The sequence below is a fragment of the Jaculus jaculus genome, chromosome 1, assembly GCF_020740685.1.
Source record: "Jaculus jaculus isolate mJacJac1 chromosome 1, mJacJac1.mat.Y.cur, whole genome shotgun sequence".
Taxonomy (NCBI): Eukaryota; Metazoa; Chordata; class Mammalia; order Rodentia; family Dipodidae; genus Jaculus; species Jaculus jaculus.
In genome coordinates, this window is record NC_059102.1 from 179,649,777 (window position 1) to 179,676,951 (window position 27,175).

The following is a 27,175-nucleotide window of genomic DNA, read 5'->3' on the forward strand; positions in this document are numbered from 1 at the left end:
TTACTTCTGCCATAAAAGGTAATCTACTTATTCACTTGTACTCTAGGGGAAAGAGATTAAACAGTGGAATGTCTAACCATGGGGTGGAAATCTTTTAGGTCATATCAAAATTTTGCACAATCAACAAGTGGAAACTCCAGTATTCAAATACAACTTTTTTTTTTTTTTGGTTTTTTGAGGTAAGGTCTCACTCTAGCTCAGGCTGACCTGGAATTCACTATGAAGTCTCAGGGTGGCCTCGAACCCATGGCGATCCTCCTACCTCTGCCTCCTGAGTGCTGGGATTAAAGGCACCACCATGTCTGGCTCCTATGTCTTTTTTATGCATGTGTGTGTTGCGTGTAATTGTGTGTGTGCATGCTTGCATGTGCACAGGTACACATGAGCGGGTGTGGGTTCATGTGTGCATGCAGAGGCCAGAGGACAACCTCAAATGTCATTCCTTAGGAACACCATTCTCCTTTGAGACAGGCTCTTTTATTGGCCTGGAACTCACCAGGTAGGCTAGACTGTCTGGTCAGTGAGCTCAGGGATCCTCCTGTCTCTCCAGTGCCAAAACTATGTCACCATGCCTGGCATTTTTATGTGGTTTCTGGGGGTGAAACTCAGGTGTCTATGCTTTTGAGGGTAACACTTTACTGACTGAACCATCTCTCCAGCTCCCCTCTCTTTCTTTCTTTGATGTGGAGTCTTTGATTTTTATTATTTGCAAGGAGAGAGAGAGAGACTGTATGGGTATCCCAGGACCTATTACCACCATAAATGAACTCCAGATGCTCGTGCCACTTTGTGTGCATACTGGGGAATTAGATCCAGGCCATTGTGCAAGCAAGCACCTTTAACCACTGAGCCATCTCTCCTCTTGCCTCAGCCCCCCCTGACCTTCTGAGACTCCAGATGCATGCCACCACACCCAGCAGCTCTTCTGCCTCTGAAACTTGTGCCCTTAATCTAATGGGCTGAGCTTGAAAAGGACTGGCACATGATGTGCCCCAGCGCTGTGCCTGGCTCTTGTGAGGATCTTGACCTTCTGGTACCGTCCCCAAAGGCCAGTGCTGTGGCTTCTAGGGTCCTCTGTGGCAGTGTGCACTTGGAACAGCCCAGTGGTGGGAGAGCACAGCAGAATGCTTTGGCTGTCTAATTTGAATTTGGTCACTGGCTGGATTAAGGGAGTCCCACTAGAAAAGTTTCACCATAGCCCCCCCTCCAGAGTATAAATACCTGGCCCTTCTTACTGCCCATCCCCCAGGAAGAAGGGCACAAAGTCCGAACTTGATGCTGCATCTTTTTTTTTTTTTTTAAATTTTGCCTTCTTAAAGCATGTGCTGAGCTGGTAGAGGAAGCAGTTTGGCAATTCAAAAGGCCCAGCGGCTTGGGCAGCGGCAGGGGATGGCCAGGAGAGGGTGGGGTGTACCTCTGTCCTGAGCCAGGGGGCAGCAAAGCCCGCACTAACTTCAAAAAATATATATATAAAACAAGGAAGGGATAATGGGAGGAGGGAGATTTGTAAAATACAATATCTTAGGGGATTGGCAACAATAAAAAATAAGGTTCATTATTTACAAACAATTTCTGTTCTTGGTCTCTGTACAGTGGGGGGTGGAGGACATCATGTGCTTGTTTGTGCATTGTGTGGGTGTTTGTGCATTTTGTGTGTGTGTGTGTGTGTGTGTGTGTGTGTCTGTCTGTCTGTCTGTGTGTGTGGATGGGGGTGAGAGCAGTGGTCCTGTTGGTTGGTATGAGAAAGAAGGAAAGGGCACCCCAGTGAGTGGTTTATCTGAGAAGGACGGATGATTGATGTGGGAGGGAGAAGACAGAATGGAGTGGTTGGTTCCAGGTAACAGTCTGAATGTATGGGGACATGGGGGGTCCCCAGCCACAAATTGGGCGGGAAGGGCTGGGAAGAAGTGGGACACTTTCTTCTGGGGTGGAGAGCCCCAGAGCAGGGGTGCGAGCTGGATCCATGTCAGTGAGCAAGAGAACGCCTCTTCTGGGTGCCAGGGGGTCCGTCCTGTGTCCTTGGCCTCGGAACAGCCTAGGAGAGTTTGATGGTGGTGTTGGGGCCCAGCTCCCTGCAGAGAGAGAGAAAAGGGTCCAGGGATGAGTCTGGCCAGAGGAATTCATAGCCCCATTGGGAGGTAGGTCTGGACCAGGGAATCAAGGCGGTATGGGGCTTGGAAGGGCGTGGCTGAGGGTAGTGGAGCCCAGGACTCTGGGGAGGACAGGCAAGGAGAAGAGGAGACAAGAGACCACTCCCCACCTGTCATGGAACCACTCCTTGGGGTGGGAGAAGTTGGGGCTTCTGCCATTGCCACCGGTGTCCTCTGGCCAGGCCTTGCTCAAGTACTTGGTGGTCTCATGGGTGCTGTCCAGATAGTCATGCTGCAGGTGGTCCTGGGCCCGTGGCTCTGCTGCCCCCCCAGACTTCACCTCCCAGCCCTCTGGGGGGTCCACAGGAAGCAGGGCACTGCGGCCATCTTCCCACGAGCCTGCCCCGTCATCATAGAACAGGAGGCTTCGGGAGGGCACTGAGGAAGAAGGAACAGTCAGCCACCAGCGGATCTCGGGTGCCCCTCTGGCCTCATGCTCACGGCTCGGGAATGAGAGACACGGGTTTCAGAACCTCACAGTCCTGAGTCACAGCTCTCTGGTTCCCTGCCTGTGTGACCTCCTGTCGGTCACATGCTCTGTTTTTTTCTCTCTCTCTTTCTTTCTTTCTCTCTTTCTTTCTCTCTCCCTTCCTTCCTTCCTTCCTTCCTTCCTTTCTTTCTTTCCTTCTTTCTTTCTTTCTTTCTTTCTTTCTTTCTTTCTTTCTTTCTTTCTTTCTTTCTTTCTTTCTTTCTTCATTTATTTATTTGAGAGTGACAGACAGAGAGAGAATGGGCACTCCAGGGCTTCCAGCCACTGCAAACGAACCCCAGACGTGTGCACCCCCTTGTGCATCTGGCTAACGTGGGTCCTGGGGAATCGAGCCTCAAACCAGGGTCCTTAGGCTTCACAGGCAAGCGCTTAACCGCTAAGCCATCTCTCCAGCCCACATGCTCCGTTTTAATCTTGCTGGCCAATCTGTAAAGCGGAGATACCAGCACCAACTTCATGTACACATAAGGTTTCAATGAGGAATTCAGGGAAGTGATTGAAGAGTGCTTAGTAAAATAGTGAGCTTAGAACAATTTAGCTCTTCCTAAGAGACAGTGCTGAATGTATGCCTATGTGCACGTGGAAACTACAGGGCAGCCTGGTTGTCTGTCATCCTCAGGACAACCATCCACCTCCTTTGAAACAAGGCCTAGAACACGCTAATTAGGCTACACTAGCTGGCCAGGGATCCTCCTGTCTCTACTTCCCCAGCCCTGGAATTGCAAGTATGTGCCACAAGCCTGGCATTTTACACGGGTTCTGGGGATTGAATGCAGGTCCTCACACTTGTAAGGCAAACACTTTACCAGCTGAGCTACCTGCCCCAGCCCTTGGGTTCTTTTATGTTTTATTTATTTATTTATTTATTTATTTTTTTTGAGGTAGGGTCTTACTCTAGTCCAGGATGACCTGGAATTTACTATGTAGTCTCAGGGTGGCCTCGAACTCATGATGATCCTCCTACCTCTGCCTCCTGAGTGCTGGGATTAAAGGTGTGTGCCACTATGCCCAGTTTTTATTTTATTTTATAAAAATTTATTTATTGAGGGGGGGGGAGAAAGAAAGAAAGAAAGAAAGAAAGGAAGGAAGGAAGAAGGAAAGAAAGAAGCAGATAGAAATAGAATGGGTGTGTCAGGGCCTCTAGCCCTACAAACAAACTCAAGATCCATATGCCACCTTGTACATATGGTTTATATGGGTCCTGGGAAATCGAACCTGGGTTCTTTTTTTTTTTTGGTTTTTCAAGGTAGGATCTCACTCTGGTCCAGGCTGACCTGGAATTAACTCTGTCATCTCAGGGTGGCCTTGAACTCATGGCAATCCTCCTACCTCTGCCTCCCGAGTGCTGGGATTTAAGGCGTGCACCACTACACCTGGCTGAACCTGGGTCCTTTTGCTTTGCAGGTAAGTGTCCTAACCACTAAGCCAACTCTCCAGCTTGGCGTCTTTTTATTTTGAGACAGAGTCTCACTAGTACTAAGTTGTCCAGGCTGACCTTGAATTCATTTTGTAGCCTTGGCAGGATTTGAACTTGAGATCCTCCTGCCTCATTCTCCTGAGTAACTTGGATTATAGGCCCTCACCACCAGGCCCTTCCGAGAGCTGTGTTCTAATCTCCCTACCATGTACTTCCTAGGAGACCTGGAACTGGTCTCTTTCCCCTCCTAGGGTTGGCCAACTCTTCAGAGGAAATCAAGGGAAAGACATGAACATTTGTTGGACATCCATTTCAGGCATTATGGAAGACCTTGAATTTTTTTCCCTCTTTTTCTTTTCTTTTCTTTCTTTCTTTCGGTTCTTGTTTTTTACGAGGTAGGGTCTTGCTCTAGGTCAGGCTGACCTGGAATCCACTATGTAGTCTCAGCTTGGCCTTGAGCTCATGGCAATCCTCCTACCTCTGCCTCCCGAGTGCTGGGATTAAAGGCGTGCGCCACCACGCCTGGTAGGCCTTGAAATTTTTACAGGAGGTCTTGAGGATGAGATTTCTCCTCTCAGAGCTGGCCGCGGAGGGCCCAGGCAACTCTCTGAGTTGTCCCACTGAAGCAACCCCAGATCTGCCAGCTGCAGCATCTACTGCGTACTGCCCAGCTTCCCTTACAGGATAGGAAGGTCTAGCAAAGTCATCTCTGTGTACTGTGCAAAGCCTGAAACCAAACAACCACCTCCCTTCTCAGACGTGCTGCAGCCTCCAGGGGCCAGTTCATCTGGTGCCTTCCCCTTCCAGGACTTCGTCCATCAGCCCCACACTGCAGGTTCTCCTCTTGGAAAGCCAAGCATGCATAATGGCTAACCAGGGCCTGTGTCCCTGCCACACACCTCCCTCACGGCCGGCCATCCTGTCCACGCTTCTCTTAGCCCTCCCCAGCTTCCCAGGCACTCAGTATCTGGTTCATTTTCCCAGCAGGTGATCACCCCAGGTGATCCCGGCCCTCCCCTGTCTCTCACCTCCCACCTTCCTCTTTCTTTTCTGTCCTATCAGATTCATGAAGTTCCTTCACAGGTCTGCCTGAAGTAGCCCGTGACCCTGAAAGCCACCTGGTTGTCTGAGGTGCCTTGCCGCTCACACAGTGGGTCTCCTTCCTTCTCCTGGAGGGAAGGTGCTAATTTCATATACGCATTGCGGCATGCTGGGTTACCTCGCAGAACAGCTGTGGTCAAGACACCCATGTGTAGAGAGACTAAGGTACCTGCAATGTGTCTAGCAAATGGCAGTGTGAGCTAACGCTCCACTTCTGAACCTCTGTGCCACACGGGCCTCCAGTAGACTGGCTTATATCTGAGCCCATGCCATGAGAGTGAGGACATTCTCGGCCGAGCCCTATCTCCTTCCTGTAAGTCCTGTGGGTCTCTGAATCCTTCTTCACTGTGCATCAGGCAGTCTCTACCGCCTTAAATGGCCAGTGAGAAGCCAGGCATGGTGGCACACGCCTTTAATCCCAGCACTTGGGAGGCAGAGGTAGAAGGATCGCAGTAAGTTCGAGGCCATCCTAAGACTACATAGTGAATGGGCCAGAGTGAGACCCTCCCTCAAAAAAAAAAAAAAATGCTGTCCTGGACTGAAATACTGATACATTATAACCACTGCTACCCTCATACACAGGTTACCCCCTAAAGCCCTCCTCCTCCAAGCCACTCCAGAGGCTCTCAGAGGTGAGCGGGAGTCTGGGGTCAGTTCTGCCACTAACACGGAACAAATCATAGACCCTCTTCCTTGGACCTCAGCTTCCTCATTTGTAGAATGAGGACGTAGAACAAAATGATGTCCAGACATCAGACATGGCTCTTCTCTCTCTGCCTTTTTCTAAAAAATATTTATTTATTTGTAGAAGAGAGAGAGAGAAAAGAGGAGAGGAGAGGAGAGGAGAGGAGAGGAGAGGAGAGGAGAGGAGAGGAGAGGAGAGGAGAGGAGAGGAGAGGAGAGGAGAGGAGAGGAGAGGAGAGGAGAGGAGAGGAGACAGAGATAGAATGGGCAGGGCCTCCGGCCGCACAGGTGAACTCCAGATGCAAGTTCCACTTTGTGCACCTGGCTTTATGTGGGTACCGGGGAACCCAACCGGGGTCGTTAGACTTTGTAGACAAGTGCCTTAAACACGAAGCCACCTCTCCAGCCCCATGGCTCCTCTGTTATACGGGGGGCACTCACTCTGACTGGCAGCGTAGACGCCATCTGAGGCGATGGGGTCCTCTTTCACCGTCTGGGTTCCGGAGGAGAACTCAGGAAGGCAGGGCACGAGGGATCCCAGCACCAGAACAAAGCACAAGGCTGCCACCTGGTAAAGGACAGAGCATTCATCAGGTCTGCGGCTGCCAGGCTGGCTACCCCACAGCCTGCCTCACCCCAAATCACTGGGTGCAAAAGTTTCAGTGTTTTCTCAAGAAAGCAGCTCAGGAGCACCATAGAAAAGAGGAAAGGGCTCGTGTGCTTCTCACCGACAGGGTGGAGAAGTCAGGAGAGGAAGCAAAGGGAAGGCGAAGGTGGAGGTCGCCCCTGAGATTGGGGCGGAGGGCTCATCCGCACACCCTGTTCTCAGCCCCACTCCCAGGAAGACTGGCTTGCAGGAGGAGCTGAGTCCCTGGGAGGCCCAACTAGGTCCCCCCGCCTTGGGGATCTCAAGCGCAATGCTTGCTCAGCTGACTTCCAGGGGTGAATGATAGAGAGGTGAGCCAAGGCTAACTCCACCCTGGGCACCCTTTTGGGTTTCCCGGAGTTTTAGCCTTCCTCCCCATCATCCATTCTAGAAAGAACCATGGCTATTGTTCCCCGAGCCTTCCCAAGCCCTTCAATTCACAGGGTCTGCAGAAGCTGCCTCTCCAAGGGACCTGTCCCCTCCTGGCTTCACTGGCATCACCCATGCATCCTCATGAGTTAGAACTAGTCAAGCAGGTCACTAAGACCCTCCAGGTTCTGTCCACCCTCCTAGAAAGCCAGCCTTGGGAAGAGCTGGGGAGCGTCACTTACCATAAGGCAGGTCCCCGTCTGGGTGGCTGCCATCTTGTAAGGTCTGGAGATCTTGCTGGTGACCAGTGTCTGCAGTTTCTGCAGCTGCTGGAGCAGGGTCCTAGGGAAGGCACAGTGGTCACGGGAGGTGCTTGAAGGGTGGAGAGGGAGGGTCTGGTTCTACCCAAGAAGTCTGGACTCCTTTTTCTTTTCTTTTCTTTATTTGAGAGCAACAGACACAGAGAGAAAGACAGATAGAGGGAGAGAGAGAGAATGGGCGCCCCAGGGCTTCCAGCCTCTGCAAACGAACTCCAGACGCATGCGCCTCCTTGTGCATCTGGCTAACATGGGACCTGGGGAACCGAGCCTCGAACTGGGGTTCTTAGGCTTCACAGGCAAGCGCTTAACCGCTAAGCCATCTCTCCAGCCCTGGACTTCTTTTTCTTATCCCACATCAGCCACAGACACATAGACTCTCCTCCTCTATGTCCCACAGCACCCTAAGCCCATATGAAGAAGGTGCTGGCACAGTGTTTGGTATGTAGCACATCGGTTGATGGTGTTTATATTAATTTTATTACTTTTTAAAAATAGGGCTGGAGAAATGGCTTAACAGATTAGGTGTTTGCCTGTGAAGCCAAAGGTCCCAGGTTCGACTCTTCAGGACCCACATAAGCCAGATGCACAAGGGGCACATGCATCTGGAGTTCGTTTGCAGTGGCTGGAGGCCCTGGCATGCCCATTCTCTCTTTGTCTTCTTCTCTTCTCTCTCTCTCTCTGCTTGCAAATAAATAAAATTTAAAAAATTAAAAATAAATATATTTTAAATTTTTATTTGCTATAGAGAAAGAAAAGGGGGGGGGGAAACGGGCACACCAGGTCCTCCAGCCACTGCAAACGAATTCCAGACGCATGAGTCACCTTGTACATCTGGCTTACATGGGCACTGGTGAATTGAACTGGATCCTTAGGCTTTGCAGGCAAGCACCTTAGCTGCCAAGCCCTCTCTCCAGCCCTATAAATATTTTTTTTTGGAATGCAATTCATTATTGTAACATTTTGAATTTGTGCTTGCAAATACTTAACACAAGGAAAACAAAAATAGCCTACACAATTCTCTCAGTTTCTAGGGCAGAAGTAAGACCATAAAGGACTCATTTGTTTCAAAACACCCATAATGATCCACGTATGGTAGCACATGCTTTTAGTCCCAACACTTGGGAGGCAGAGGTAAGCTGATCACTGAGTTTGAGGCCAGTTTGGAACTACAGAATGTGTGCCTAGAGAAAAACCAAACCAAAACAAGATGCCATAATGAAATCTAATCCTTTGAATGCTAATAAAATTAAGAAAGATTACTCTGTAGAGGCTTCCACTTAAAACAAACAGGTGGGCAGGATTGAAAACCCAAGCCCTATATTTTAAAAAATATTTTATTTAGCTGGGGGTGATAGTACACATCTTTAATCCCAACACTTGGGAGGCAGAGGTAGGAGGATCATCATGAGTTCGAGGCCACCCTGAGGCTACAGAGTGAGTTCCAGGTCAGTTTGGGTTAGAGTGAGACACTACCTTGAAAAACCAAACAAAAATTTTTTTTTTAAAACATTTATTTACTTATTTTGAGAGGGGGGAGTGGGGAGGGAGAGAAAAAATATATGAATATGTGTGCCAGGACCTCCAGTCACTGTAAACGAACTCCAGACACACGTGCTACCTTGGGCATCTGGTTTATGGTGGGTACTGGGGAATCAAACAATCGAACCTGAGACCTTAGGCTTCACAGGCAAGTACCTTAACTGTTAAGCCATCTCTCCAGTCTATTACTATTTTAACTGTTATCGTGGATTTCCATGTCTGTTTCTATTGCTAACTGTGGGCTCCCTGAGGGTAAGGACTAGGTTCCACCCAGAGTGAAAGAAATCCCCTGGGTACACAGGAGGTGAAAAATGGTTAAATCATTGCTCTCCTCCACTCAGCCAGGATCATGTAGTTCCCAAAGTGAACAGCAGGTGGCGAGAAAACTCCAAGGGTCTGCTCCATTTAGGTGCCCTATTTAGGTGGGACGTGAGGCAGAAGGGCTGTGCCCCGGCCTGACGATCGGGGTGGGGGTGGAGTCTAGGAGTCTCCTGACCAATCATGGTAGGGGCTGGATCCCCCGGGAGAAGCTGGGTCAGAAGGAAGGAAAGGAAGAAGAGCTTGGCACGCTGGAGGTTAAAGGCAGAAGGATGGCGAATTCCAGTCCATCCTGGTCTGCATCGGAAGTTCAAGGCCAGCCTGAGCTGTACATAGTCTTACAATCCTCCCAGCGTCACCAAAAGTGGCAGCATGGAGCAAGAACCAAGAGCCGTGTCTTCATGCTACATGGCCGGTTCCCTGACAGTCTCTTGATTTAATGTTTCTTTTCTTTTCTTTTCTTTTCTTTTTTTTGGTTTTTCGAGGTAGGGTCTCACTCTGGCTCCGGCTGACCTGGAATTCGCTATGTAGTCTCAGGGTGGCCTCGAACTCACGGCGATCGGTGTTCTGGGATTCAAGGCGTGCGCCACCACGCCTGGCTTGATTTAATGTTTCTTAAACTTACTTCCTCATGTTAACCATCCAAGGACCTTGTTAAAATGCAGCTTTTGGATTGACAAGCCTGGGGAGAGTTCTGAAAGTCTGCATTTCTTTTTTTTGTTTTTTTTGTTTTTCGAGGTAGGGTCTCACTCTGGTCCAGGCTAACCTGAATTAACTATGTAGTCTCAGGGTGGCCTCGAACTCTCGGCAATCCTCCTACCTCTGCCTCCCGAGTGCCGGGATTAAAGGCATGCATTTCTTACAAGTTCCTAGACCATGATATGGGCCTGGCTTTCAGGAGCAAGGATCTAGGCCAGTAGTTCTGAAATCCCGCGGCCGGGAACTACATAGATGGTTTATTAACACACTGATTGCCAGGCCCTGCCCCTGCTGTTTCTGAATAAGTAGACCTGGCTTGAAATCTGAGAATGAGCCTTCCTCTTTTTTTTTTTTTTTTTTTTTTGATGGTTTTTCGAGGTAGGGTCTCTAGTTCAGGCTGACCTGGATCTCAGGGTGGCCTCAAACTCACGGCGATTCTCCTATCTCTGCCTCCCAAGTGCTGGGACTAAAGGCATGTGCCATCACGCCTGGCATTTGCTTCCTTTTTTGTTCCTGTTTTTTTTTCTTGGGGTTTTTTTTTTTTTTTTTTTTTTTTTTTTTTTTTGGTTTTTCAAGGTAGGGTCTCGCTCTAGCCCAGGCTGACCTGGAATTCACTATGCAGTCTCAGGGTGGCCTTGAACTCATGGCGATCCTCCTACCTCTGCCTCCCAAGTGCTGGGACTAAAGGCGTGCGCCACCACGCCCTGCTTGTTCCTGTTTTTTTTTCAAGGCAGTGTTGCACTCTAGCCCAGGCTGACATGAAACTCTCTGTAGCCCCAGGCTGGCCTTGAAACTCCTGGCGATCTTCCTACCTCAGCTGGGATTAAAGGCACGTGCCACCACACCTGGCCTCCTTTTATAAAAACAAAATATATTTTTTTTGTAATTTCTTTTTTTTGTTTATTTTTATTTATTTATCTGACAGTGACAGAGAAAGAGGTGGGGGGGGGGGCGGAGAGTGGGCACGCCAGGGCTTCTAGCCACTGCAAACAAACTCCAGACACGTGTGGCCCCTTGTGCATCTGGCTAACGTGAGTCCTGGAGAATCAAGCCTCGACCCAGGGTCCTTAGGCTTCACAGGCAAGCACTTAACTGCTAAGCCATCTCTCCAGCCCTGTAATTTCTTTTTGAGAGACAGCACATGAATATTGGCCTGCCAGGGCCTTAGCCACTACATTCCAGATGCATGGACGACCTAGTTCATATATGTGACCTTGCGCTTGCGTCATCTTGTACTCTTAGCTTAAGTGGGACCTGGAGAGTCAAACATGGGTCCTTAGGCTTTGCAGACAAGGTCCTTAATCACTAAACCATCTCTCTGGCCCTAAACAAAATTATTTTATTTTATTTTAGAGCCGGAGACAGAAAGAGAGAAAGAGAGAGAGAGAATATGAAAATGGGCATGCCAGGGCCTCTAGCCACTGCAGATGAACTCCAGATGCATGTGCCACTTTGTACATCTGGCTTTATGTGGGTACTGGGGAATCAAAGTCAGGTCCTTAAGTTTTGCAGCCAAGTGTCTTAACCACTGAGCCATCACCCTCCAGTGTTTTGAAGCCATCACACAGCCAAAGGAAACTTTGAACTCCTGATTATCCTGCCTCTACCTTCCAAACACTGGGATTATAGCTGTGAGCCACCACACCCAGAAGTAGAATAAGGACTTTTTAAAACAAGTTTAGAGTAGGCACTGGTGCTGAGGATCACAGGTGGAAAACTTCTGCCTTGTAACATCAGCCCCCCACAGCCCTTAAGATATGTGCAGAGGAGGAGGGCTGGAAAGCTAGAAAGCCAGGAAGGGGCAGGACATCAGAGGACAACAGGCCAGAGGGTGTGCTTTGAGGTGTCATCCTGACTTGGTCATCTCTCTCCTCTCCTGTCTGGTGGAGCCAGGCTGTAATGTGCCAGGTGGGACCCTGAGGGTAATACGCACCTGTTGGCATTCTCCAGAGTCTCCACCTTCTTCCACAGCTCATTGTTCTCTGATGTAAATGTCTCCACCCTGGAGGACCAAGCAAGTATTGGCTGGGGCAGCTCTCAGACCCACTCACTCTGCTCACCACTATCCCATTTCCCTCAGCCTGGCTTCTGGCCTAAGACAGGAGGTCAGGCTGAGGAGTGGGGTCCTGCCTCACCCCTTCCAGGACTCTTACTTTTTTTCTAGACACTCCACGTACTCCTTCTTCTTACGGCGGCTCTCCTGGGCCGAGATCTAGAAGGAGAGATCCCGAACAGGGGCTGTCATCGTCCTGTGTCCCCTTCCTGAGTGGCCCTCAGTTTCAGAGCTGGCATCACCATGAGAGAAGAGGCCCCCTCTGGCAGAAAGGTCTCCAAAGCCCCAGGGTAGAGAGGGGGTACCTGTGGCTTTTTACCTTGTTCTTGATTTTCCGGCGGACCCTCTTCAGAGCCTTCTCCTCTGCTTTGGTGAGAGGGAGTTTGGTGGGGATGGGGTAACCTTCAGCAATCAGAGTTCGCTTCTCCTCCTCTGTCAGGAACAGTGGCCCTGATGTCCCCTGTAATTTCTGTAGGAACCAGACAACCCTGGGTTCAAACTCAAGTTCTACCATGAATTATCTGTACACTCAACTCTTTAAGTCTTAATTCCCTCCTTGAAAAAGGGGGTCTGAGTCAAATCCAGTAATATGCATTAAGTGTAAGGATGGGCTAGAAGCCCAGCATATTAGTTAGGATATCACTTGGGAGGCCTTGTGTCGCTTCATCCCACCCCCAAACCCACAGCCTCAAAGCACACATGCCCAGAGCCCTCTAACTAGCACTCTCTCAGAGTCCTCTCCACCATTTCAATTTAGGAGGCCTCACACCCATCCCAGGATCAGGGGCTACTCCATGGTGTCCCCAAACAGTACTGTTTGGCAGCATACCTCTGGAGTTTACCCTGGCTCTGCACAGTGAGGCTCAGGGCCTCTGTGGATCTTGGCTTTCTACCTGAGATTTTTCTTCACAGTGAGACAGGATTAAGAGATTCAACTTTCCACCTTCCACACAGGTACCTCCCTGAATTCTGATGGTGTAGAGATCAGAATTGGGCCTCCCTGACCCTTCCCACTGATCAGGGTAATTTGTGGATGTACTCAGTTCCTTCCCTCCGGGGCCAGCGCCCACCCCCCCCCCCATCCCCGGTTCCTTACGTGAGGGGCAGTAAGAAGTGGGGAGGTGGAAATGGCTGTGGAGGAGCGGGCCATGGGCCGGACCGGGCTGGAGGGGGGCAGAGATCGGGGACTCTGGGAGCCATCACTGTCACTGCCGTGGCTGCTCGGAGGCGTTGGAGGCATCTGTACCAGGTCCTCTGGGAAGAGTGGGGGGATTAGGTTAGCAGGGTAGCACCCCAACTCTGCTCTGACATCATGAGTTCAGTTCAGTATGAGCTATGCCAACCCTGACATTGAGGGAAATGGACTGCCAGGCTCTGGACCTCAGCTGGAACAAGAGAAGACCCTCCCCCCGCTGTGCCAGGAAGACAGCTGACACCCCAGAGGATTTCTGAGTTCCGTCCATCTCCAACAGTGTGGCCTAGTCCTTGGTGTGAAGGCCAGGCTGCATTCTCCTCCACCCCTGACTCACAGAACTGGAATTCGTTAAGGCCTAGCTCTGTAAGTCCAGAACTTGGAGCTCAATCTCAGGCTGAGCAAATAGCATTCTTCCATTTCTTTCCTTCTGCCCACCTCACTATACCCACACAGGGTTCCCATTTCCAAGGCAATAGGACAGCAGGTATTGGAATTTCAGCAGAATTGTGAGGAATGAGCTTCTTCCTTCATACTGTCCCCATGCTTCTGTGGAAACAGCAGTAGGAAGACTGTCATCCTGCAGGTGGCAGGAAGAGGCGTCTGAGATGCCATCCACAGCCAAGGATGAGAATCCAAGATGCTGGAAGAGCTCTGAGGACAGCACAGAACACTCTAGCAACTCCCGCTGCAGAAGCCTGGCGCTCCGCCACTGCACAGCATAGGGCCAGGGCTACATTCTCCCAGTTTGGCCCAGCCTGTCTGGCTCCTGGAGTCCTCTCCTCGTTCTCCAGCATTTCGTTCGCTCTCTCTTTTTAAATATATTTACTTGAGAGAAAGAAAGAGGGAGGGAGAGAATGAATGGGCACACCAGGGCCTCCAGCCACTGCAGACGAACTCTAGATGCATGTGCCACCTTGTGCATCTGGCTTCCATGGGTCCTGGGGAATTGAACCGAGGTCCTTTGGCTTTGCAGGCAAATGCCTTAACTTGTAAGCCATCTCTCCAGCCCTTGTTGTCTCTTTTTATTCACTCAATCATTTAAAAAATATTTTATCTTATTATTTATTAGAGAGAGAGGGAGAGAGAAAGAGGAAGATAGAGAGAGGAATGGGCATGCCAGGGCCTCTAGCCACTGCAAACAACCTCCAGATGCGTGTGCCACTTTGTGAATCTGGCTTATGTCAGTACTGGTGAATTGAACCTGGTCCTTAGGTTTCACAGGCAAGCTCTTAACTGCTAAGCCATCTCTCTAGCCCTCATTCATTCACTTATTTATTTAATATATTTTAGTTATTTATGAGAGAGAGAGAGAGAGAGATATGTGGGATCTGGAGAATCGAACCCAAGTCCTAAGGTTTTGCAGGCAAGTGTCTTAACCACTAAGCCACCTCTACAGCCCTGACATTTCATTGCCATGTATTGTTACCATGCTGCAAAAAGTGCAGAACTTGTAATCCAACATCAAGATCAAGTTCTTGGACTGGAGAAATGGCTTATCCATTAAGGCACTTGCCTGAAAAGCCAAAGGACTCAGGTTTGATTCCCTAGTACCCACATAAGACAGATGCACAAGGTGACACATGCATCTGGAGCTCATTTGCAATGGCTGGAGGCCCTGGCTCATTCATTCTCTCTCTCCCTCAAATAAATAAATAAGAATAAAACTGTATAACAAAGATCAAGTTCTAACTACTGCCTCCAAAACTTGTGACCTTAGTGATGCTTAGTAATCTTTCCAGCCTTGCCCCCTCAATTGTTGAATGGGCCTGAAATGACTGCTCCAAGCCATGAACATGCAATGAAGTAATGTATATGAAATGCTTCCAGAATTGGGCACTCTACAATGTAAAGTATCAACACATGCCCCTTTCTACTTTGTCTATAGTCTGGCTTCTCTCCAAGGTGTGAGCACCTGTAATGCCTTAATCATATTTCTAGGTTGTGTGGTACCTAGCCTTGGCCGTGACATACATGATAGATGTTGAATCAGTGTTTTGCAAATTTATAAGGGAGGGCTGGAACAATCCTGTATCCTGTTATTGTGTCTCTTTCTGGACAATACCCAGAGGCTTCCTGTGTCCCTTTCTCCTTATCTGGTTTGATAATGTGCTCTGAAGGCTCCCTATCAATTTGCCATTTGCACACCTTTCTCAGAGCTGGGTAGGTGGTAGTTGTCTAATCTGGGACCCTGGGAATTTTGTGATCTACTTGGAGATGGGGACTGTCTTCTTTCTCTGCTTTTCTAATGACTGGGACTGTTGAAATGGTGTCCAGTGAATGAATAGGTGGATGGAGTGACAGATGGATGGATGACTGTGTAGATGGATGAATTATTGAATAGATGGATGATGAGAGGATGGGTAGTAGGTACATGGATGGACAGATGGATGGATGGATAAATGGATGAGTGGTTAGATGGATGGAGGAGTGGGTGAATGGACAGACAGATGGGCAGGTGGCTAGATACATGCATGGATGGTAGGACAGGAGGCTGATTGGTGATTCTAAAGTGGGCTTCAGGTAGTGAACAGATGGAAAGGAATGAATGGAGTGAGAGGGTGTTGATGGAGTGATGCAGTTGTACACTGGGTAAGGAAGGTCTAGAAGACGAGGGTGGATGAATGGAGAGGAATGGAAAAAGTGGGAAGGGGAGAATAGTTAGGAGAGAAGTGGGAGTTTGGGGAACAGAGGTAGGCTGGACAAAGGGACTGGATGGCAGCTGCCCAAGGTAAAAAGAGTCCCTCTTTTGTACATACTTACCTGGTGTCACATTGAGGAACTGGCTCACCTCCTGGGGCTCTGCTTTGATCACTGGCAGCTGAGCCATCTCTCCTGGGGCCTGAGGAAGGGAAGGGCCAGTTATATCACCACTCCCTGGGACAATCCCTACCATACTGCCTACCCCACCTGCCTCCCTGAGACTGGCAATCTGCCCCTCCCAGTCTGGGAAGTGGCTGGGCCTGGGGGTTCGGGGCTGGTTCCAGGCAGAACAGAGGCAAGTTCTCATGCTTGGAAAGGGTGGCCACATAGTTTAAGTCAGACCTCAACCTTAGAGAGGAAAAGTCCCTGCGGCTTCCAGGTCCAGGATACTTTCCTGGCGGAGGCCGACCCTGCCCTGTGAAAGCCACACAGACCTTGGCATGTGGTTGCCGTGAGAACTTGGGGTAAAGTCGGGCATACCATGGCTGTGTGATGAATGCGAACAAAAGTACAGAGGAATTAACTGGCCAGGGCTCAGGAAAGCTGTCAGAAGAAGCTGAAGTCTGACACGGGTCTTAGAAAACACATAGCAGAGTTCACTCAAAGACACTAGAAGCAGCGAAGTCTTAGTGGATTTTAAGCCAGGTGCCAATGGAATCAAAATGACATTCTTAACCAACATGTGTCTCTATAAATAGATAGTCCAACTTATTGTTCCAGGAAGAGTTTCAGGACCACGTGTGGCTTCCTATGTGTGACTCCACCCTCTGGGAGTGATGGTTTCTTCGAGGAAGGTGCGGGAGTGGGTGCTGGGCTTTGGGGCTGTCTCTCCCTGCCTGGGTCTGCACCCAGAAGAGGTCATGACTCTGGGTTGGACACAGAGTTCTGAATATAGGAAGATGAGTAAGAATCAGAGAAAACGCAAGCTGACAATTTCCTGGTGTGTATGTCAGCTCGGGCCTAGCGTAACAATGTCAGCACCTGGCTTCTATGCCTGGCAGGTGGGTGTTGTGACCTGTGATCTGGAGAGAGTTGGGAAGTGTAGGCTCTGGGATTCTGTAGGCAGAGAGGAAGGCACTTGTGATGGTTTAAATGTAAAGTGCTTGTCCACCATTTGGGAAGTGTGTGAAACCTTTAGGAGGTGGAGCCTTGCTGGAGGAAGTGTTACTGGAGCTGGGCTTGGGGAGGCTTATAGTCCAAAGCCGCGTGATGCGTGATGCTTTTGAGCTTTTCAACTTCTTACTGCCAATGCGGTGCCGGCTATCTGCTCCTGCGTGCTCCCCCCCCCCCCATTATGAAACTGTAAGCTGCTTCTGGCCTGGTGTTTTTTTTTTTTTTTAATTTTTTGTTTCTTTTTATTTATTTATTTGAGAGTGACAGACACAGAGAGAAAGAGGCCAGAGAGAGAGAGAGAGAGAGAGAGAGAGAGAGAGAGAGAGAGAGAGAGAATGGGCGCACCAGGGCCTCCAGCCACTGCAAACGAAAACCATATACAAGCGCCCCCTTGTGCATCTGGCTAATGTGGGTCCTGGGGAAACAAGCCTCGAACCAGGATCCTTAGACTTCACAGGCAAAAGCTTAACTGCTAAGTCATCTTTCCAGCCCTTATTCATTCATTCATTCATTTTTTTTTTTGAGGTAGACCCTTGCTCTAGTCCAGACTGACCTGGAAATCACTATGTAGTCTCAGGGTGGCCTCGAACTCATGTGACCCTCCTACCTCTGCCCACCCCTCCCCCAAGTACTGGGATTAAAGGCTTGCACCATCATACCTGGCCAGTTCCCCCTTCCCACCCCTGCGCACCCCAGCAACAAGAAGTAAATTGCTACAGCAACTCCATTGTTTCTGACTGCCTGATTTGGGGCTCAAGCCCTGGACTTTAATTTCCTTCTCTGAGGCTCCCACTGCTGTTCACTTCTTCGCTTCTTGTTTTGGTTCAAAGCCTTTGGAGTTGCGGCACCATTTTCGAAGATGGTCTCACAGGATCCTGCCTCTTTGCAGCCTGTCCCCTTGAACATTGGCAGGGAGGGGCTGACCTTGCCTGTGCTCACTTGTAATTTGAACAGGTGAACCAGGTGGCTGGTAGGGAGCAATACCAGCTCAATCATGACTCTACGATTTTAATGATGAATCTCATGTTGTAGAGTCTTGGGCCTAGAAGAAAATTGCGGGATGGGGGTGGAAGTAAGAGACTCACCTATCCGTTTTACAGGCAAGTGTGGTTAATTGCTAAGTCATCTCCTCAACCCCTATGCACCCATTTTATAGAGAAAGAAGCTAAGGAAGAAACAGAGAAGTCAACAAGCCCACAGCACAGTGAGGAGCAGAGCTGGATCCAGGTTTTCTAGCTGCAGGCTATTATCTATCCATTCAAGGCAGACAAGATGGGTTTGCCGTGAGAGTGGGGTTTATTGTGCAGGTGACCAAAATGTGACACAAGTTTTGTAATTGTGGGTCTTTCTTCAAGTCTGGAAGTTTCTAGCGGAGGGTATCTTGGAGTTTCTCGGACTCTCAACCGGGCAACCGACACCCACTCTTGCCCGGGACCCTGAAAGAGTTATTAGTACACACAAGGGGGGTGCAGTGGTGGAATACGGCTTGCCTGGAGAGTACTGCGATTTGTGCTTATTGGAGGATGGTGAAGGGGCGAGGGTGGCCAGCAGGGGGTGCAGAGGAACTGGCCTGGCACTTCTGCTCATGAAGCCTGAGGTGGGACCCACATCTTCACCAGCCCACCTCCCTCCCTCAGCCCCTGCTCCCAGCTCCCAGGCTCACCTGGTGGGGGATGGGCAGTCTGTTCAGGGGGCTGAGACCCAGCAGAGGGGTGGTGGCCATTGTGGCAGTGGCAGCTATGGTGGAGGAGGTGGCCAGAGGGTCGACGGGCAGCTCTGGGCTCTGCTCCTGCTTCACCATGATGGAGCACAGTTTGTGTCCGAGTGCCCAAGCTCCATGTTCCATGTCTGGGGAAAGAGGGAAGGACGCAGGCTCAGGGGGCTCCCAAAGCAGAGAGCTCAGCCGCCAGTCTTACCCCCGGGTGGCTGCTCTGGGGAGAGCTGTTAAGGGTGCCCCTTGTGGTGACAGGCAGGAAAGAGAGGGTTCCCTCTGAAGTGAGAGGACAGGAGGGCTGGGGTCAGAAGAGGCGAGGGCTTCTCCATTAGCCGCTTACAGAGCAGCATGCTGCATCCGGACCCTTCGTGACCTGCTGTGTAACTTCAGACAAGCTGCCTCCTCTCTGAGCCTTGGCTTCCTCATCTTTAAATGAGGAGAGGAGGGCTGGAGAGATGGCTCAGTGGTTAAGGCATTTGTCTGCAAAGCCAAAGGACCCAGACTTGATTCCCCAGGACCCATGTAAGCCAGATGCACAAGGGGGCACACGCGTCTGGAGTTCGTTTGCAGTGGCTGGAGGCCATGGTGCGCCCATTCTCTCTCTTTCTCTCCCTTCCTATTTCTGTATATCTATCTCTCTTAAATAAATAAATAAAAATTAAAAATATTTTGGGCTGGAGAGATGGCTTAGCGGTTAAACCCTTGCCTGTGAAGCCTAAGGACCCCGGTTCGAGGCTCGGTTCCCCAGGTCCCACGTTAGCCAGATGCACAAGGGGGCGCACGCGTCTGGAGTTCGTTTGCAGAGGCTGGAAGCCCTGGCGCGCCCATTCTCTCTCTCTCCCTCTATCTGTCTTTCTCTCTGTATCTGTCGCTCTCAAATAAATAAATAAATAAAAATTAAAAAAAAATTAAAAATATTTTAAAAAAGGACTGAGGTTTGATTCCCCAGGACCCATTAAGCCAGATGCACAAAGGGGCATGTACATCTGGAGTTCATTTGCTGGAGGCCCTGGTGTGCCCATTCTTTCTCTCTCTCTCTCTCTCTTTCAAACAAACAAATAAATTTTAAAAAAATGAGGAGAGGAAGAGATCTACTAGGAAGGGTTTGAGGATTACACAGTGAATCACACTGTGCCTGGTGGCAAGTAGATGTTCAGTAAACAGTAGCGAGTGTTGATATGATTGTTTTTTAATTTTTTAAATTTTTGTAGTCAGTGAATACAGTTAAGTTTGTACCATTATTAGCCTCCTCCCTGTCCTCTCCCCTCCACCGGGACCCTCCTTGTTGAGGTATGTGGGTCGTGCATTGTGGGGTAAGCCTTTAGTTTCGGGTAGGAGGAAATGTCTCTGTGTATCATGACCTAACCTGTGGCTCTGACATTCTTTCCGCCCCCTCTTCTGCAAATTTCCCTGAGCCATGTTGGGTTCATATTATGCCTGCTTCCATGTTGAGATCTTGGGTGCCTCTGTGTCTCTGAATATCTGGTTTGGTAGGGGTTGATTGTTCTCTGTGTCTATCTCCTTCACCCTTGTGCTGGTTCCTGGTTCGCCAAGAAAACAGCATTCTTGCATGTTTCCCCAATTATTAGTTCCAGCTGGGGCCCTTTCATGGGGTGGTTCTTTCCTTAGGATCTGCATCTATCTCTCCTTCCCGGGAGTTGTGGCGCACTTAGGTGGACGCCATCTTGACTGGAAGTCATGATTGTTATATTCAGTAAACATCTGCAGAACCATGATCCAGCCTCTGGATCCAGCCAGAAGCACAAACAATGCCGTCGGGTGAGAACCCCTGGGAAGAGGGATAGTGGAGTCATAAAGGTGAGCCTTGAAGGCTTGAGCCTGGAGCTATGACTTTATCCAGAGGTGATGGCGGGGCCATGGAAGGGCTGAGGTGCTGCCCAGTGGAGAAAGTGTCTGCCATGCATGCACAAGGACCTGATTTGGCTCTTCAGCACTCGTGTGGAAAAAGCTAAGCAGAGTGAGTGCATCTGTAATCCCCAAGCCTGGGAGGTGGGGACAGGAGTTTCCCTGGGGCCTGCTGGTTGGTCTAGCCAAGTCAGTGAGGTAGCTCATGGTTCAATAAGATCCTCTGTCTCAAAAGAACAAGATTGAGAGTGACTGAAGAAGGCATCCAAGGTGCACCTCTGGCCTCCCTCCACATGCATGTGCACACACACGCACAGGAACATGCATATGCATACATGCAAACCACACACACACAGAAGTGAGTTGCTTCAAAACTAATCACTCAGGTCTTTTTTCTGATTCCTGGCTGTCACAATGAACTGCTGCCTCTGAAAGTGGCACTCTTGTTCTAATGAGCGAACTTCACAGACTTGTGAAGGCAGAGGCATCTGAGCAGGAGCTCAGGTCACCATCGTGCTGAGATCATATTGCAGAAACAATTCAGATGGGTTCACTCTCTGGAGGCGATAAGATGCAGAATGTGGGCTGGAGAGTGGATGGCTAAGGACTAAGATTTTAGGAGACACCCTTCCCTTCGTGGCCTTAGTTCCCAGACTTGTGTGAAGGGAGGTAACATCTGTATACACCCCCAGAAAGACAACTTCATAAATTTGGGCTGCCTCAAGGAATGCTCAGTCTTCTGTCACTTTTAGATTTGAAAATCATTTGTGAAACCCAGTGAAGTAAAAGGAATACACATATGGGCTCTATCTACAGAAAAGAGGCCAAGCGTGGTGGCGCACACCTTTAGTCCCAGCACTTGGGAGGCAGAGATAGGAAGATCGCTGTGAATTCGAGGCCACCCTGAGACTACATAGTAAATTCCAGGTCAGCCTGGGCTAGAGTGAGACCTTGCCTTGAAAAACAAACAAACAAACAAAACAAAACAAAAAATGAAAAGAGTCACTCTAGGAATGAGGAGTGACCTGATTTCCATCAACATCAAGATGAAGCAGGGAGACCTGCAAGTGGCTGTAGAAATAAGTAAGTGAGAGAAGGTGAAGCTTGAACTTTGCAGTTAGGATGGGCAGGAGAGATGGCTTAGCAGTTAAGGTGTTTGCCTACAAAGCCAACCCAGGTTTGATTCCCCAGGACCCATGTAAGCCAGATGTATGCGTCTGGGGTTCGTTTGCAGTGGCTGGAGGCCCTGACATGTTCATTCTCTCTCTCAGATAAATAAATAGTAAATAATTTAAAAAGGCAGTTGGGGCCACTTGGGAACTTCTAGCTGTGAGTGAGTTTTTCCCTCAGCTGGGCCTCCAGGGTTAAGCCCAGGGGAGCGGCCCCTAGCCTTTACTCTCCACATGGGTTCTTTATCCCCTCCGGCTCCCCACATGGCAGGAGCTCTTTGAATTTTCTTTTTCTTTTCTTTCCATGGTTTTCTCAGGCCCTCCATGTAGGTGCCTTTACTTGCCTCTGACTTCCCTCAATCAATATAATAATAATTTACAAAAAAAGCAGTTGGGAGGATGAATCCACAGGACCCAGTGACAGATCCCCATCGAGGGAGAGGGATGATGCTGAGGTTTCCTGAGGACAGAGTCCACCTTCTCCCCACCTAGTGGGTCTTTTGACCTCTGCTGGGCTACATGGTCAGTTAGCCATTCATTACTCTTTCTCCTGATGACTGCCCACAGTCCTCCACCCCAAAGCAGCCCCAGAAGGCCCCAACACAGGGAAGCAGCAGTGAGTCAGGGCTAGGGGACCAGCATGTAGGGAGGGGGCTGGAGGACACTGGGTTTTGGGGGTGGGTGAAACTGGTCAGCGACTGCCTGATCCCACCCTAGAGGCTCAGCACCACCCTGCTGGGAGCCTGAGAACCCAAGCTCTGGGCCACATTCAGTTCCTGGGTCTAGGAACACCCACATTTCCCCAAATTACAGGGCCAGGCCACTGGCCTCCGGGAAGCTGCCCTGCAAAGGGCCACAGACAAATTGCTCTAAAAATAGACCTAGAGTGGCCAAGGGGCTGCTGGGCCAGCCAGGGGGAGGACTGAGAATCTGCCATGGCAGGCACCCTCACCTCACTGTCCTTCCCCAGGCTGGGGCCTGATACCCCTTGGAGGGTCAGAGGCTTGGCTGGGGCTGGGTGTGGTGGACAGCTGGGACCTCAGCAACCACAAGCCATGAGCCTCCTAAAACCCCATAAGGGTGACTCTGCCCTCATAGTGGGGTTAGGGGGAGGGCAACCCTGGCCAATTTGTGCTCTAAGCCTTTTGGGTACAGCACATCACATCACAGCTCTAAGACTTGATCCTTATGAGTATTTGTACTGACTTATCCAAAACTTTTCACAGGCACTTCCCTCCCTCCCTCCTTTCCTTTTTCCTTTTTTGTTTTTTTTTTTTAATTTTTTTAAAAAAATTTTTGTTTATTTTTACTTATTTCTTTGAAAGTGACAGAGAGAAGGAGGGAGGGAGAGAGAGAGAGAGAATGGGCACGCCAGGGCTTCCAGCTACTGCAAATGAACTCCAGATGTGTGAGCCCCCTTGTGCATCTGGCTAACGTGGGTCTTGGGGAATCGAGCCTTGAACCAGCGTCGTTAGGCTTCACAGGCAAGTGCTTAACCGCTAAGCCATCTCTTCAGCCCCCTTTTTCGTTTTTTTGAGGTAGGGTCTTACCCTACTTCAAGCTGACCAGGAATTCACTATGTAGTCTTAGGCTGGCCTTGAACTCACAGTGATCCTCCTACTCCTTGCCTCTTGAGTGCTGGGATTCAAGGCGTGCATCACCACGCGCGGCTAGTATTTTCTTCTGATTTAATAGGTAAGACAGCTATGGTTCACTCAAGGCCATTGTTCTCTGGAGGGGAGCAGGAACAAGAATGTTCAATGTTCTTGGCACTCCTGGGATTAATAGGACTTTAATATGCACAAGGAAAACAGTGACTTTTTCCTTGGAGGAAAATGACCAAATGGGCAGTATTTATTTTTATTTTTTTTATTAACAACTTCCACGATTGTAAACAATATCCCATGGTAAGGCCCTCCCTCCCCCCACTTTCCCCTTTGAAACTCCACTCTCCATCATATCCCCCTCCTTCTCTCAATCAGTCTCTCTTTTAGTTCGATGTCATGATCTTTTCCTCCTATTATGATGGTCTTGTGTAGGTAGTGTCAGGCACTGTGCAAATGGACAATATTTTGAGGTGAGGTCCAGTGTGGATCCTGCATGCCAATCACCTTTATGCAAGGAGGGACTCAGATGCAGAGGGCCCTTTGTGTCAAAAGGGAGAGTTGGAAGAGAGGAGAGCTGTAGGTAGTCCGACTTCAGGGACAAAAATAGGAAACAGCCGGGTGTGATGGCGCACACCTTTAATCCCAGCACTCGGGAGGGAGAGGTAGGAGGATCGCTGTGAGTTCAAGGCCACCCTGAGACTACATAGTGAATTCCAGTTCAGCCTGGGCTAGAGCGAGACCCTACCTTAAAAAAAAAATGCATGGCATGATGGCGCATGTCTGTAATCCCAGCACTGGAGATGCTGTGACAGGGGTCACTGGGACTTGCTGGCCAGCCAGTCTAGCCTAACTGGTGAGCTCCGGGCCAATGAGAGACCGTGACGTGAGAAGAAGTAGATAGTGATCTAGAGTATATCAGAGATTGTCCTCTGATCTTCACACACACGCACACACACACACACACACACACGTAAAAGAATTGGGAGGGGGGCTAGAAAGATGTTTTAGCAGTTAAGGTGCTTGCCTGTGAAGCCTAAAGACCCATGTATGACTCTTCAGATCCCAAGTAAGCCATACACACAAGTGCGCAGGGTCACACATGCACACAAGGTAGTGCATGCATCCGGAGTTCAAGTACAATGGCTGGAGGCCCTGGCATGCCGATTCTCTCTCTCTCTCTTGCTCTTACTCTGACATACACACACACAAATCAGTACACGGGCTCCCAGGTAGCAGCTTGGAGGACATTACAGTAAGAAGTGGAAAGGTTCTAGAATCTTTGTGACCAGTCTGTATTTATTATCATTGCCATTATTATTAATTATTTTGAGGGGTCTGTGTTGTAGTACAAAGTTTTTCTGGAACTTACTATATAGAGAATCTTGCCCTCAAACTTGTGATCTTCCTGCCTCTGCCTCTCAAGTACTGGTATCATAGGCATTCATTGATTATTTAATCTCTTTGTCTAAATCAGTGGTCCTCAGACCCAAGTGTGCATCAGGATTCCCTGGAAGGCCAGGTTCTACCCATGGGATTTCTCACTCAGCATGTGTCTGTCCTCTCTCTTTTCCCCCAACCCTGTGCTGGGGATCAAACCTAGGGTGTCTCACATGCTGGACAAACATTTTTTAAAAATATTATTTCATTTTATTTATTTATTTATTTGAGAGTGACAGAGAGAGAGAGAGAGAGAATGGCCACGCCAGGGCCTCCAGCCACTGTAAAGGAACTCCAGATGCATGTGCCTCCTTGTGCATCTGGCTAACGTGGGTCCTGGGGAACTGAGCCTTTCACCGGGGTCCTTAGGCTTCACAGGCAAGCGCTTAACCACTAAGCCATCTCTCCAGCCCTAGACAAACATTTTATCACTGGCCTATGTTTTAAGCTGACTTTTAAATTCTGAGACAGGATCTCAGTAAATTCAGGCTGGCCTTGAACTCATTCTGTAGCCCAGGAAGGCCTTGAACTTGCTATCCTACAGCTTTAGCCTCCCAAGTGGCTGAGATGATGGGTTTGGCAAGATTTGTATTTCATTTGTTTGTTTGCTTGGAGACAGGGCTCAATGGACATCCCAGGTTGGCCTCAGACTCACCGTTCTTGTGCCCCAGTCTCTGCAGGGCTGGATTCCAGGTTTGTGATACACCATGCCTGCTTTGACAAGGCTCTGCATTGTCAAAAGACTCCAGGAGATGCTGCTGGTCTGGCAGCTATGCTTTGTGAACTACTTTTCAATTTTTAAAAAATATATTTATTTATATATTTGAGAGAAAGAGAGAAAGAGAGTGGGGGGGGGGGAGAGACAGACAGAGAGAGAGAGAGAGAATGGGCACACCAGGGCTTCCAGCCACTGCAAACAAACTCCAGATGCATGCACTACCTTGTGCATCTGGCTCATGTGGGTACTGGGCAATCGAGCCTCGAACCAGGGTCTTTAGACTTCACAAGCAAGCACTTAACCACTAAGCCATCTCTCTAGCCCCCTTTTAAAATTTTTATTTGTGAGCATGTGTAATATGGAGTGTGCAGTATATGTGGCATATGTGTTGGTATACACATGTGTGTGGGGAGATGGTGCAGGCCCAGTGCACATGGATGCAGAGGCCAGAGGAAGACCATGGTGTCGTCTCCTATCACTCTTCCACTTTACTTCCCTGAGACAGTCTCTTACTGAACCTGGCACTGGCTAATCAGGGGACCCCAGCAATCCTCCTTAGCACTGGGGTCACGAGTATCAAATTTAGGGCCTCATGCTTGCTTAGCAAGTGTTCTAAACTCACTGAGCCTTCTCAGCACCATAAACTGATTTTTTTTTTCTTGGTTTTTTGAGGTAGGATCTCACTCTAGCTCAGGCTGACCTGATATTCACTCTGTAGTCTCAGGGTGACCTTGAACTCATGGCGATCCTTCTACCTCTTCCTCCCAAGTGCTGGGATTAAAGGCATGTACCACCAAGCCAGGCTGAACTGTTTTTTTTTTTTTTTTTTTGAGAAAGGGAGGGGGAGAGAAGATTGGCATGCCAGGGCCTCCAACCCCTGCAATTGAACTCCAGATGCATGCGCCACCTTGTGCACATGCATGACTTTGCCCATGCACCACCTTATGCATCTGGCTTAAGTAGGATCTGGGGAGTCAAACATGGGTCCTTGGGCTTCACAGGCAAGCGCCTTAACTGGTGAGCGATCTCTCCAGCACCATGAACTGATTTTTAACCAAAGTTAGTGAAGATGCCTTCTGAGAAGTACCCAAATGGGTTTGATTTCAGGAAGACCCCAAAGTCTGGGAGCTGTGCCCTGCTGAGTGCGGTTTGTGGGTGGCTGTTCTGGAAGTCTCTGCAGGAGCTTCCTCCTCGCTCCTGGGCCCTTGCACCTCTTACCTTGGGTCGTGTCCTCCATCTTGATAGGCACAAGTGGGCTCTGGGGCGCTGAGTCCCCACTCAGGGAGTAGCTGTGCTCAGCCTGGATGCCTGGTGCAGGGGAGTCCAGTTCCATGTCCAGTAGAGGGCGCTTCTCGTCCAGCACAGAGTCATCAAAGAAACTGCTGAACAGGTCATTGGAGAAGTCCTCCATGTTCTCCACGAAGTGGTCCAGGTGCTCTGGAAAGTGCTGGAAGGGAGGAAAGCCTCAGCTAGGTGCTGTTGCCATGGCGATCACCTCCCCACTCCTATCCCTCTACCATTAATACTGCCACGGTCACCACCAATGTCTCCATGACCAACCTCACCAGCTCCAGCATGCATCATTTCTACTGATGAGTGGTGCATGCATGCCTACCTGTGTGTGTACAGATGTGCATGCCTTGCGCGCACATGCGCAGAGGCCACAGGAGGACCGCGTGTGTCTTCCTCTATCACTTTTCCCCTTATCTCCTTGAGACAGAGTCTCTCACTGAACATGAAGCTCATGGTTTTCAGTTAGACTAGCTACCCAGGGAGTCCAGGGACTCTCCTGTCTCCGTTGCCATCAGTGCTGCGGTTACAGGCATGCGCAGCCATACCCAGCTATTTATGTGGGTGCTGGGGATTGAAC

General features: G+C 49.5%; 1 protein-coding gene across 1 annotated transcript in view; it reads right to left on the reverse strand.

Moving 5' to 3' along the window:
* Positions 1-1,529: 1,529 nt before the first annotated feature.
* The window catches only part of Creb3l1 (cAMP responsive element binding protein 3 like 1), a 53,728-nt gene continuing 28,082 nt past the window's right edge, over positions 1,530-27,175 (reverse strand). The window contains exons 2-12 of the mRNA XM_004657195.3: positions 26,524-26,752; positions 18,458-18,642; positions 15,742-15,820; positions 12,883-13,040; positions 12,106-12,255; positions 11,887-11,945; positions 11,667-11,735; positions 7,100-7,199; positions 6,284-6,410; positions 2,261-2,528; positions 1,530-2,072 (exon numbers count right to left, since the gene is read on the reverse strand). Coding sequence (XP_004657252.1) covers positions 2,036-2,072; positions 2,261-2,528; positions 6,284-6,410; positions 7,100-7,199; positions 11,667-11,735; positions 11,887-11,945; positions 12,106-12,255; positions 12,883-13,040; positions 15,742-15,820; positions 18,458-18,642; positions 26,524-26,752 — 1,461 coding nt within the window. The 3' untranslated portion in view covers positions 1,530-2,035. The remainder of the gene's footprint in view (positions 2,073-2,260; positions 2,529-6,283; positions 6,411-7,099; positions 7,200-11,666; positions 11,736-11,886; positions 11,946-12,105; positions 12,256-12,882; positions 13,041-15,741; positions 15,821-18,457; positions 18,643-26,523; positions 26,753-27,175) is intronic.